This window comes from Orussus abietinus, unplaced genomic scaffold, assembly GCF_000612105.2.
Source record: "Orussus abietinus isolate OABI.00-Male unplaced genomic scaffold, Oabi_2.0 scaffold27, whole genome shotgun sequence".
Taxonomy (NCBI): domain Eukaryota; kingdom Metazoa; phylum Arthropoda; class Insecta; order Hymenoptera; family Orussidae; genus Orussus; species Orussus abietinus.
Genome location: NW_019394254.1, coordinates 624849 through 637269, shown reverse-complemented (window position 1 = coordinate 637269; position 12421 = coordinate 624849). Strand labels below are relative to the sequence as shown.

The following is a 12421-nucleotide window of genomic DNA, read 5'->3' as shown; positions in this document are numbered from 1 at the left end:
GAAAAGCGGAGAGAACTCGTGGGAGAAATTTCCAGCCAGCACTTGATAAGCGTCGATTACCCAGCGCGACGCTTACGAGGAAATAAACGAGGAGCGTCGATACGAAAAGTGAATCTTCATTCCCCCGATATTAATTCCCAGATATTAATATCTCTAGCCGCGTTTACAACCACCGAACGGTTTTTACAAGATGGCCGAGGCCGTAAGAACTTCCATCGCCGTTTCGACGAAATCATTCAACGGCATCGGGTGCATCAGGTGCATCAGGTGCATCGGATGCAATGGCGTAAACTCGACGAGTCCCTTTGCTTGTCGCTTAACGGCGGAATTTTCACTCCGCAGGGGTCGAAAATGGGATTGAAAGAAATCCAGGGATTAAGAAAGCAAGCGTATAGGAACGTGGAAATTCCACCCTCGACTAGGGATGACTTTTTTCTTTTTCGCTCGCCAGTGAATCAGCCTCACGTGAGTTGGCCGTCGATTATGGCATAGCAACGTCCTACTTCGCACGTTTCCGAATATGTCACCAGAGAGCGGCGATAACGCCGACGGTGCGCAAAATGGCGCCATTCCCGTCGCCTCCACTCGTTGGTATTCACGGGCGGAATCGGATTTTTTGACCGATCGTCTCTCGGCCGACAATGCTCCAATTTTTGTATGTTTCTTTTTTCTCTTCCATTCTTTTTGTCTTTCTTTTTTCCGACACGGGAGACCGGTCGAGCCCCTCCAGCAATTGCGCCGCGACAAAAATACGTACCACTTGGCCGCGCTATTTTAGGAATGTGAAATTGTCGGGGCCAGTTTTTCGAGGTCTCCATCGGGAAAGCGGAGACGTTGTTAGAGCGAGCCACATTCTTCTTTGGTTCTCGTACCAAAGAAAAAATTAATCCACGGTAGATCCTCCCCAAACTGCAGGTGAACGGAGATGCACCCTGGGTCACTTGTGAATTATCCGAATGACACCCACCGACGTGACTCGGTTATAATCTCTACCCTCCAGACACGATGTCCACGAAACCGGCGCCAGCGTAGAGCGATTCAATTTAATTCGTTGCAAACATTGATTACCAATTTCTTGGCATTTCCTTGCGCAAGGGAGAAGAAAAGATATATATATCTGTCCAGGGGGAAGGATTTTTCCGCGAGTCGCGGCTGCGTAGGAAATCAGGCCAGGGTGTTGCTATCGATCAGCTGATCGACCGCAGGAAACGGAGACAGCCGGGTCGGATCGGCTTACGCCGAGAACAATAAACCATACACCAGCCGTAATGCATTAACGTGCAATGGGAAAAGAGTGGACCCGACCGCAGGAGTACACGTCTCATCAGCGGGAGCGCACGCGATCCTGACTCCGCGGGATAACTAATTATTTAATTAACGATTAATATTCCCATCTCGTGAATTCTCAACTCTGGAGAATTATCTGCGCAAATTGGTAAATGTTGATATGGGATATCTCGGAAGACGAGGCTGGCCTTTTCTAGGCAGCCCTGAAAACGTTGAATTTTTCGACGCCAAGCCCTTTTGCGAATTATTTCGGAAATTTCTTGAAGGGTGATAAGCGATACCGGAGACGATAAATCGTCCCGGCCCCTTTCTTCCGCGCTAAAGAAAGCCCGCAGGGGTTCGCGTATCCGAGCCGCACTAAAAATGGCTCCCGATTGCGCCACCTTCGATCCGGCTTGGTGCCGATAGAGGAACGAGCCGCCCACGGGCGCTCCAGCAGCTATTTCTGGAGGTTGAAATCAATCCCCCGACCGAAGCCCCAGTCAGCGATTTTCGCCGGCGTGCTCTCTTTGTCGGGAGTTCCCTCCCGCCCCCTCGGCGCGTTTGAATTTCGCGCGCCCCCCGCGGTCACGTGACCCCGCCCGAGGTCGTGCCCAGTTCTCGCTTATTTCTGGCGACTGGCGCGCCTAGGTGCGCGCGCGCACACCTTCGCTTCTCTAAACTCTTTATTGCAGATAAACGCCGACACTTACTTTCCGTCATATAAATCCCAAGATAACTCGGACTATTTATAACCGCGTATATCTGGTAAACAAATTCTCGGTCGCGCCGAGCCAACCGAATCGGATCTCGGGAGAAACGCGCCGAATTCCCGCTGCGATTTTTTAGCCTCGCCCCCTCCCCCCCTTGAGTTGCGTCAAGCTCTAGTCTCGTTTTGACGAGTTTCACACTTTTTGGTCCGATCTGGGCCGCTTGCGAGGGCGGGATAATTTCCCCGGCGCAAAAAGATAGGCCGACCGAGCGAGACGCGGGATTCCGCGGCGGCGCGTCCGCCCAACGCGCGACGCGGTGACGTAAGACGCGACGGCGATCCGAGGTCCAGCCGTTATTTCTGGATGCTGGAGCGAACCTCGAGAGGGCTGGGATTTCGCGAGAGAAATGACGAAGGGGACTGGCGCGACTGAAAGTCGTAACCCTTTGAAACCTAATTTTTTTTATATATTTTTTTGCAGAAACAAAAAGTTATGATCCCCGATATTAGCGATTAATTCACGATTTATTAACGATTTTACCCAACGTCATGTCTTGTTAATATTATTTAGGATTTATTTCCAACGGTGAGGCGCCATGTTGAGTCTCTCTGGAAAATCAAGATTTGAGAAATATAGATCGATACGTGATATCGATATCGCGTGGCTTTATCGAGAATCAAGAGTGTTAGGACCATTTGCGAGGGGGGAGAAAATCCTGCTCCGATATTTAGCGGTGCTAGAGACGTGGAAATCGAGGCGCGCCGCGGCGGAGCCAAGAGCGCGACGCCGGCGTCGGTCAGCTGATGTCACGCGGGGTGCAGCCGCGAGAAGAGTTCTGCCGCGCCGAAAGCGGTTCTTCTTCCTGACCGAGTCGAGTCGCCGCGGCCACACCCGCGACCGCCTATGTCACGCTACGCCACGCCACGCCACGCCACGCGAGACGGTACCACCCATTGAACGGATTCCATTCTGCGACCGCGGAAAGCCGACTCGGCCTCTCTTCCTCTTTCTCTCTCTCCATCCGTAAATAGACGTTAACCGACAATTACTTCGCGAGTTTGTTAAACTTGGCCCGAGTCGATACGTTCGAGAGGTCGATCGCGCGAGGAGGATTCCTTCGGCGCTTGCCAATAAGAGGCGAGGAGACGAGGGGCGATATTCGCGTGGCTAGTGCACGGGAAAGTGGGCCGTAAGCGGGATTCTTGACCTCCGGGCGGGATTTCACGGGTCTTACTCCGGTTTTTTTTTTCTCTTGGGGTTTAGCATATTCTTCGGTGGCGGATCGAGGGGCTTTTTTCGCGAATGGTTTCGCTGGAACTGCTGAAAATTCGGGGATCGATCGTTACCCGAGGTCATGGTCGCCAGAGGAAGATCTTGGCGACGGCTGGGTGGATCGTCTCGGGAGAGGAGATCTCGTCGACCCAGTCCCCACCCAGAACTTCTGATCACTTTGATGGTCACCTCGATGGTTACGGTTAGGTGGTACCCGCCACGCCTCGGCATTGGATCGCCATTACCGCACGTACACCTCTTCGGCACCGATGCGTCGCGCGTGCACTCTCTTAACCTCTTTTTCATCCTCGGTGCACGTACGTGCGTAGAAACGGAGTCCACCTCGAGGACGAGGCCCCGAGGAGGCCGTCTCTCGTCTCGACTCGTTGACCACGCTGAAATTGACCGGCACTGGGTTGGGCTCCTCTTCCCGTGGTGCCTTCGTCACATCCTCTGTAAAAATAAATAAAATGGACCGATGATATAAAATTCATATCTCCGACGGTGATACATAAAAAAATATATATATTACGGGAATTTCAGAGGTTGGGGGAGGATCCTTCGATATCGTCTAAGTGTCTTTTATAAGCGGGGGAATTGTACGAAAGGCTCGTTTATAATTTTGCGAAAAAAATTCAGGGGACTGGGGGGACTTTGAAAGGCCGTCCTCCAGGATTTGGCCGAGCCTCCATCCGGCTCGGCGGCGAAATCGAGGCTACGAAGCCGCGGAGGAATCTCGACGTGTCTCCGGTCGCGAGTTTACGCGTAGTGGCCATTTGTCTCCCGAGACCCGTTCCCGAGTGGATCGGGTCTCGCGACGAGGTTTCTCCGTTTACCTAGCACCGGCCGTTGACGCAACGGCGGACGGGTCGCGATATCGCGGCAGATCGGCGATTTCCGCGCGCGGTCCGACGATTTCCTCGGGCCACTCGCCGCCTAGAGAGAACGCGACGGCGACTCGCAAAAGAAGTTCCCAGATAACAACGCCAATAAAGGGTTAACCCAATACCGATAGAGGCACCCCGAAAAAAAAAAAAAAAATTTTCATTGAACCAAAAAAATATCTCATTCATTCAAAGTGTCAAAAGAATAATCATTTCATTCGAATAAACTGGAATTAATTCGACGTTCCTTCGGAATTACAATTTTCTTGAATTTCAATAAAATTCCTTGGATTGACAAAATACTTCTTTGGTTCGTTGCATTTTTTTTTCCTCGCTGCGAAGGTACCTCGAGCTGGATTAATATTGGAAAAAATCATGCGTTAAGGATAACCGTATCAAGTATCATAGGCATAGTCGCGGAGGTAATCTCGGAAAGAGGGGAAACTCGACGGGAAATAAAGGCGCACGCGCCCTCGATTTTTTCCAGCCATCGAGGGCCGAGCATAGACGCGAGCATTGAGACCTCCTCGCGTTTTAGCGCTCCTTAATGAGCGGCATTGATCGCAGGATCGGCTATCTCCCGATCGGTCTTTAGCGGGATTTACGCGCGACTCGGTACGAGGCCCGGTTGCGCAATTAGGGCAACGGCGCTGTAATAAAGGTACAGATGCCGAGATAAGTGTGTGGCTCGGGGGGTTTCGATCTCCGAGAGTAATCTGTCGATTTTTGCGCCGCTTGCAAAACGACTCGCCGACGTACGTACGTACCCCGATGGACATGAACGCCTTTCGCGAAGATAAGGCGCCAATGAGCGATGGGAGGGCATTCATGTCCGCCACTGTACCTGCACCGATCGCCTCGAAATAAGAAAAACCCGATGCAAACAAGTTTTCGTCTTACCGAGGAATTGATTTTCTGTTTTTCAGAAATCGCCAAAGTCCGGGCGAGTCTCTTCCAGATCAGCGGGGTGAAAAAGGAGCCCCTGATCCTGCCGGAGCCCGAGGGCGATATCACCACGCTCACGGAAAAAGTTTACGTTCCGGTGAAGGAACACCCAGATGTAAGTAATCAACTCGCATTTTCGCATTTTTGCATTTTCGATTTTCGCATTTTCACATTTTCGCATTTTCGCATTTTCGTATTTTCACATTTTCACATTTTCACATTTTTACATTTTCACATTTTCGCATTTTCACATTTTTACATTTTCGCATTTTCGCATTTTCGCATTTTCGCATTTTCACATTTTCACATTTTCGCATTTCCGAACAATCACGAGCGCGTTCTCAGGGCGTGGAAACGGGGAATTTCGGTGATTCAGAATCGACACTCGTTTTTCAGCCGAATGTGTCATCGTTGGCCGACGAACACAGTTCTTCGAGACGTGACGCGATTGCGAGAGGAGAACAAAAAATGAGCAAAGATCGTGTCCCCGCGGAGAGATGGAAAAATGGATGGCTTACATTACACGGTCTTTTCTTTTATTTATTTTTTTTTAACGTCGATTCGACGACGTCCATTATCGCCAGTCCGTGTCGCGGAGAAGAAACGTCGATATCGCCCGTCTCCCTCGACCTTCGAAAATGTTCAATAGTATTTGTTTCTCCTCGAGCTCTCTTAATCCACTTTCGGCCGATTCGGCGTTCAGCGAAAAACGATCGCTTCCAGGAGAAGAGACCGGATGGAGGAGGCAGGCATCTGCTCGCGTGGATTATAAACGAACTTCTTTTTGTTTGTTTGTTTTTTCTTTTTTTTTTTTTACAACGAACCGTAAACCGCGGTCGTTTTCTCTCGAATTCCTGGACGTTCGCGAGGACGGAGAACGCGATCCGTGATCGATTAAATCGAGTGAATCGATGAATCGATCGCAGCCCAAACCGGCGGGGAACGGACCGCCGCAGGAATGGCCGGAACGCTCGGCACTCCGGAAATTTCCCGATCCACCTGAGGATCTTAAATGCGTAATTGCACCGATTACCCACCCAGCGTCCCGTTTCGCGGTTTTCTCACGCAGAGCGGCCGCAGGTCCGACGCGGAGGTTTCGCAATCCCGTCCATTGGCCTGCATTCGGGCCGCGCTCGACCTGCATTCGGGCTGCATTCGGCCGGGCATAACCGCTCCCGGTGTCGTCACGGCTCCAGATTTGGAAATCCTCCCGTCGAGATGCCCATAAAACGAAACCGCGTTTGCGAGACCGAGAGAAAGGGCCCGAGGAGGAGAATTTCCCGGGAGCGTTCGGTAGAAATTTCTCGAGATTTCCGGCGAGATCATCTCCTTCCGCAGTAACGATGCGCGGCATGGGTCCTTGCCAGGGTGGAGGGTTTTTAATAAAAATCACAGAATTTTCCCCGGACTCCCGAATTCCGTGGTTTTCCTCGAAAACGGGGAAGGCGCTCCCGTTCTCCCTCTCCGTCTCGGTCTTCCTCTCTGCACCGGGTCCAAATGGCCGAGGCCCGAGATGTGTGTACAGTCGGCGTTATTTCTGGCCACGCCGGGAATAGAATCCCTGCCGAAGAGCACGCTCTCGACGACGTTGGCCCTATAGCCGAGTTAGACCGTTCGGCTCGGTAATAACGGGGCCGAAGGCTACGTTTTTGGCAGGATGTTTAACGCCTCTGTCCTCGAAAGAGGGGTTCAAGGAAGAGGCTCCAGAATTTATCCCTTTCCGGGCTTTTATTATCTACCTGCCCAGGGGGTACCGCATCGTGCCCGGCCCCACAAGGTGAGGTGAGATGGGAGAAAATCAGGAAGGCTGGATTTTTTATTCAGCCTTCCGGCTCGCAATTAGCCCTATCTCGTGATTAGCCCCCACCGGCTCGGCTCGATATTTCCGAATCACCCGTGGCCCCCGATGACCTCCTGAATTTTTCCCACTTTATCTCACGATCGGCAGCCTCGGCCCTTTTAGGCCTAGCCGGGAACACGTCACGTTTTCCCCGTGGCCCGGAGTCACGGAGATCGTGACCACCGTTAATAATAACTCTCGTTATTCCGTCGTCGTCGGCGTCGTCGGCGTCGTAGCCGTCCTTAATGGCGCGGCTCGAGAGAGGAGGGCGATATCCTCCGCTGGACCAGTCGGGGCGAAAGCGTGAGAGAGCCGCACAATGAGGCCCTCCTCCTCCCACCTGACGATCCCTGCATCCTTGCACCCGGGCTCCTTTTGCACGAGGATAAACAAATTTTTCTGTCCAGGTCATTCCGAGACGGCGGATGCGCATCTCGATGGGATGACACCTGCGATAAAAAATGATTTTTCTTATTAATTTCCAGCCCACCCCTTCATATTGAGATAATTGCTACCTGCCCCGCGCAAACACCTATGACAATAGATATTCCCTTTTTTAATTCCAGGCTTTCTCTTCTCTCTTAACAAACCGAGGACTCTTTTGGAACGAGGTAACGGGCACTCGCTAAAACCCCGAGCCCTCGCTTCCAGCTACAAGACCCGGTGCTTGCACTTAGTGCACTTCTGCATCCGCGCTTCTCGAAACGGAAGTGACTCGACCCCGGTACTTAGAGCGGCCTGCGTGTTCGGGGACACTCACGTCCCGCCGACCCTCGTACGCGCCTACATTTGATTTATACCGCCTCGAGATTTCTCCTGCGGCACCTATTATAATGACGGGGCGCGCCTTCGAGTCGGCCTCGCATAAAAGAGGAGCCTTACTTCATATCCTGAACTACGCGTCTCCCCGTCTCTTTTTTTCCTCTCTACGGACACCCGCATTAACGATTCCCCAGGAACTCGTGGACCGTTGAGATTGATTTTTCGGTGGCGACGACAGCGTCGCTCTTAATCGAATCTCTTGTCACTCGGGTCCTATCCGATTGGATCTGCGATGACGTCTAGGATTTCGCTTTTTATCTTTTATTTTTTTCAACCGATCCCACCGCGCCGAAATACTCGATCGATGAATCAATGAATTGGTTTCCAACGAGTCTCAAAATGGCGAAAAATCCCGACTTAATAACGCAGCCATTTTTTTTTATTTTTTTTTTTTTAATTATCATAATCGGTCCTCGATATATCCGACGCGGTAAATCCCTTGCTTCCATTTAGCTGCCGTAACGTCGGCCTCTCTATGAAATGCCATTCGCGGTACCTTCGCGAAATCACCATATCGAGCCGATCTGGCCAATAAACGTCCCGACTGTTTTTCGCGCATAACTAAGTGCCTCGGTATCGGCCAATAAATTCGCCCACTCTAGTGCCAGTAAATGCCCACCGCTGGCCACAAATGTCCGCCATTGGCCGCGGCGATAGCGTTTATCTCAGGGAAAGAGACGCCGAGTGTCCATTGATATTGACTCCTAATTGGTGGGATTTAACCGATCGCTCATAAAACGATCTCCTCGGTTATTAAATAATCCGCGGTTAAATTAGCTACCGTAAAATGCCTTTTCTTTCCCTTCTTTTTCCCTTACTCATGGGAATCCTTTACTCCGTTTCAGTTCAACTTCGTGGGGAGGATTTTGGGCCCTCGTGGAATGACGGCCAAGCAGCTTGAACAGGAGACAGGATGCAAAATTATGGTGCGAGGAAAGGGCTCCATGAGGGACAAAAAGAAGGTACCGTTTCTCGCTTCTCTTTTCTCCGTTTTATATATTTTTTTTCAGATTTTTCACGCCGCGGAAAAATGCGAGAAAGGTGTACCCAGGGGTATAGGTGCGGGACAAGTTTTTCGGCGTATCTTCGATAACGGTGTAGGGGAACCTCGATGGGGTTTCACTTTTACGTTTCTTGGAGAGGTGGGAATAATAATCGGAGAGCAATCGCGTTAAACGCTCCTCGCAGCTGGTGCTCGAGGTCTTGACGTCCTGCCAAGTTCTACTTTACTTAAGGGTGACATTCGGCCACGAGCGGACCTCTTCGTCTTCTTGCTCATTCCGAGGTGAATCGATGGAAGTTTTGCCAGCTCCCAGCTGCTGCTTTGTCGGCCTAAATTATCCGATATACTGGAGATAAATTGCCGCGGATATTTGTGCAACTCGATCGTGAGTTATCGGGCCATTCGATACCTTAGCTTGGAATTTCACTGACTTTTAATTCTTAACAGAAAATGTTTAACTCTTACCTTGAAGCGGAATTCACGTTAGCGGATTACCGATAGGCGATGTCGAAGTTTCGACTATTTTCGAGGAGACGTCGAGGTGACCTATCGATTCCTAGCTCGAGCTGGAGGACCCTCGAGTCCTGTCGAGCCATTAGTCCTCGTTTCCATTATGAACAGTACAACGTTCCTGGCAAGGGTCCTGGTGCTTCTTCAACCCCCAAACCTCGACCAAAATCACGGAATCACATTGTACGAAGAGTATCCCGGGTCCTTCCCGGTAGTTCCCCAGGGAGAGGACCTTGGATTTAATCCTCGGATTTTTAGGAACGTCCTCGGCGGAACGAACCGCCGCATTAGGTTCTAAATCAATCCTTGAGCCTTATTCTCGGATTCATTGCTTATTTATGAAACGCTCTCATGGCCGAAACTCGATCTCGGCACTCAATGGCCCCAAGGAGTCGTAGCCTGGAAAGGGATCAAGGAAATTAAGGACAGCACCTCCCAAAGGATCTCTCTCGCCGTGAAATTGTCCGGGCTCTTGGTTTTACCGGGAAATGAAAATGAATCCGGAAGCCCGACCGACCGTCCCCTGGGTACGCCTTTTCTCGAAAAGTTGTCGCTCCACTTCATTCGATTCCTGCAAAATGAGAAAATGAGATTTATGCCGCGCTAAAAGAGCCGCTTTCTACGTTATGAAACGTCCCTCGCGCATTTACGACCAGTTACACTTCATGACTTTATTCGGAGATGCATAAATGTACAAACAAGCCGTGATTGTTTCAAGCAGCTCTTGGTCCGAAGTCGGGCGCTCTCGTAAGTATGACCCGTGGATGTGTATAGGTGTTGTCGATGTAGAACGTAATGAGGCATGCTCGTACGGATCTGTACGAATTTCGGTATCACGTTGGACGTCTTCGTCGTTAATCGGCGCTCGTTTTGCCAAGTCGCGGTTTCGTAACGGCGCAAAAGGAGACGTCGACGGGAACGAAGGACTCGCCGTTTCTCGCGAGCGATTACTCACGCACGCGTTTTCTATGACCAATTGCGCTTCGATTTGCCAGGAGGAGCTGAATCGAGGTAAACCAAATTGGGAGCACTTGACGGACGAGTTGCACGTGCTGCTCACGGTGGAAGACACGGAGAACAGAGCCACCTTGAAGCTCGCCCGAGCCGTCGAAGAAGTCAAGAAGCTGCTCGTACCCGTGGTGAGACAGTTCCGATTCCACTAGCTTTCCTTGACAAATCGCTCGACTATAATAAAGCCTTAACTACGCTAGTCAGAAAGTAGAGTCCCGCGCCAAGTACGCGTTTCGCGGAAGGGAACGTTAAGACGTTCCAAATCGACCGTCTCGTGATACGTTCTGACGGTGATGTCGATTGTTAGCAGGCTGATGGAGAGGATGAGTTGAAGAAGAGGCAACTCATGGAGCTGGCGATCATCAACGGCACGTATCGGGATTCGAACACGAAGGTCGCTGCCGCAGCAGGTACTTGTCCCACGCCGACGTCTTAAGGGGATGTGAAACTGGCAGCTGGAAATTGGATATGCCGAATCGTTTCAAAAATTTACAACGTAAACCCGGAGGCTACAAGGGAGGTCCTGACATCCATGAAATTCCAATTTTTTTTATTTTTAACATCTATAAAAAAATTTTTAGAATCTGGGCATTTCATGGGTATCGGAACCTTCCCTACGACCACCACATTCACGTCATAAAATTTCAAACGATTCGGTACACCCAGTTGGAAGAAGTGTCATAAACGAGACCTCCGACGCCACTTTCACGTCGCCTTAATGTCAAGACCAACGCGAGGGTCCCTTCCTAAAAAGAAAAGAAAAAATCAGACAAACCAAGGAATAACATTCCGACGACAAACCTTTTTCCAAAAAAATCACGTTCATGGTCAGCTTGGATCGGCAATCGGCCTTGCGTTCGCTGGGTGCGCCGCCATCTTGATGATCTTTCGGCCGGATCTGTGTAAAAGAAAAAGATGGAAAGAGAGAAGGGACCCAGTGTTCGTTGTAACGCAAATATCCGCTAGCGAGTGCAGTTTAGTGAGTGAGCGTAGCCTTCGATATTGCAGCCTGCGACGAGGAGTGGAGGCGCGTGGCGGCGGCGGCCGCGGAAACGCAGCGCCTTCTGCCGGGCCTGGCCACGCCAATGCGGACTCCGAGCGCCCCCCTGGGCGCGCCACTGATCCTGTCGCCGAGGATCTCCGTGCCGACGACCGCCGCCTCCCTGCTGAACGGGTCCGGGCCCCCGGGGTCTCTGCTCTCCGCGGGCGACCCGCACGGCCTTATATACACGCCCTACGCCGACTACGCCAATTACGCCGCCCTGGCGGCGTCCCCGCTACTCACCGAGTACGCCACTGCTGACCATTCTGGTGGGTTGTTTGCTCGCTGACGCTAGGCCGGGGCCTACTCTATTGCTTAATGGTTAATAGATCGTTAGCTCGGTTGTTAAACGTTACGCCGATTGATTAGGTCGAATTATGAATATATATATAATATATATACACACGCATATATAAGTATATGGAGTTGACCGTAGGTTTGAAAAATTGTATATATATTATATATATGTATATATCCACGCGCGTTTTATCATGTCTGAGTATTCTCCGGAACGCACGCCGGCATATGTATGCGTATATATGTGTATTTATGCCGGTGTTATATATGTATATTTTTTTTTTTATCGTAGGGTAGATACTTAGGATGAAAATAGCTGAATCAGTCACTTACTAGTCGCGTCAGTTCTGATACAATATATATATATTATTATTACATTGTCGTCTAGCGGCTGCACGGCCGCTCGTGCACTTTCGGCTGACGATGTAGCAGCAACATGACATTGAGTCGCGGCTTTTTAATAGAGGTCTTAGCGATCTAGGATAGAGAATGCGTGGAGAGATTCGGAGGAGAGAGGGAGAGAGAGAGAGAGACAATTTTATGCGCTGCCGGATCGAGATGTAGATATACTAGTCCAAAATATATTCTGCGCTCCGAGGGAGAGCGCCTCTGGCGGCGCTCTCGCGTACTATTCGACTGCGGAGATGTATGGAACAGACTCGACAATGCCATAACGCCGACTGCAATTATTGCACGGCCACAAAGATTTAGGAATCTATCTCTGTTCTCTGTCGGGAGTCTCTGTCGACCCGTTGTATCTCGTTTCGCGAGGAATTGTATTTTATATTTACGTATAACGTGCGTTCAGCAAGAACG

At 50.7% G+C, this 12421-nt stretch overlaps 1 protein-coding gene across 6 annotated transcripts in view; it reads left to right on the top strand.

Annotated features, from left to right (window-relative positions):
- LOC105694785 (protein held out wings) overlaps window positions 1-12421 on the top strand; it is a 42489-nt gene that overhangs the window by 19207 nt on the left and 10861 nt on the right. For 3 of the 6 annotated variants that reach the window (XM_023434225.1, XM_023434221.1, XM_023434219.1), the window contains exons 2-6: window positions 5062-5195; window positions 8588-8704; window positions 10251-10391; window positions 10574-10676; window positions 11260-11577. In XM_023434225.1, coding sequence (XP_023289993.1) covers window positions 5062-5195; window positions 8588-8704; window positions 10251-10391; window positions 10574-10676; window positions 11260-11577 — 813 coding nt within the window. The remainder of the gene's footprint in view (window positions 1-5061; window positions 5196-8587; window positions 8705-10250; window positions 10392-10573; window positions 10677-11259; window positions 11578-12421) is intronic. The other 3 variants (XM_012415773.1, XM_023434224.1, XM_012415772.1) reach the window with 2 other exon arrangements.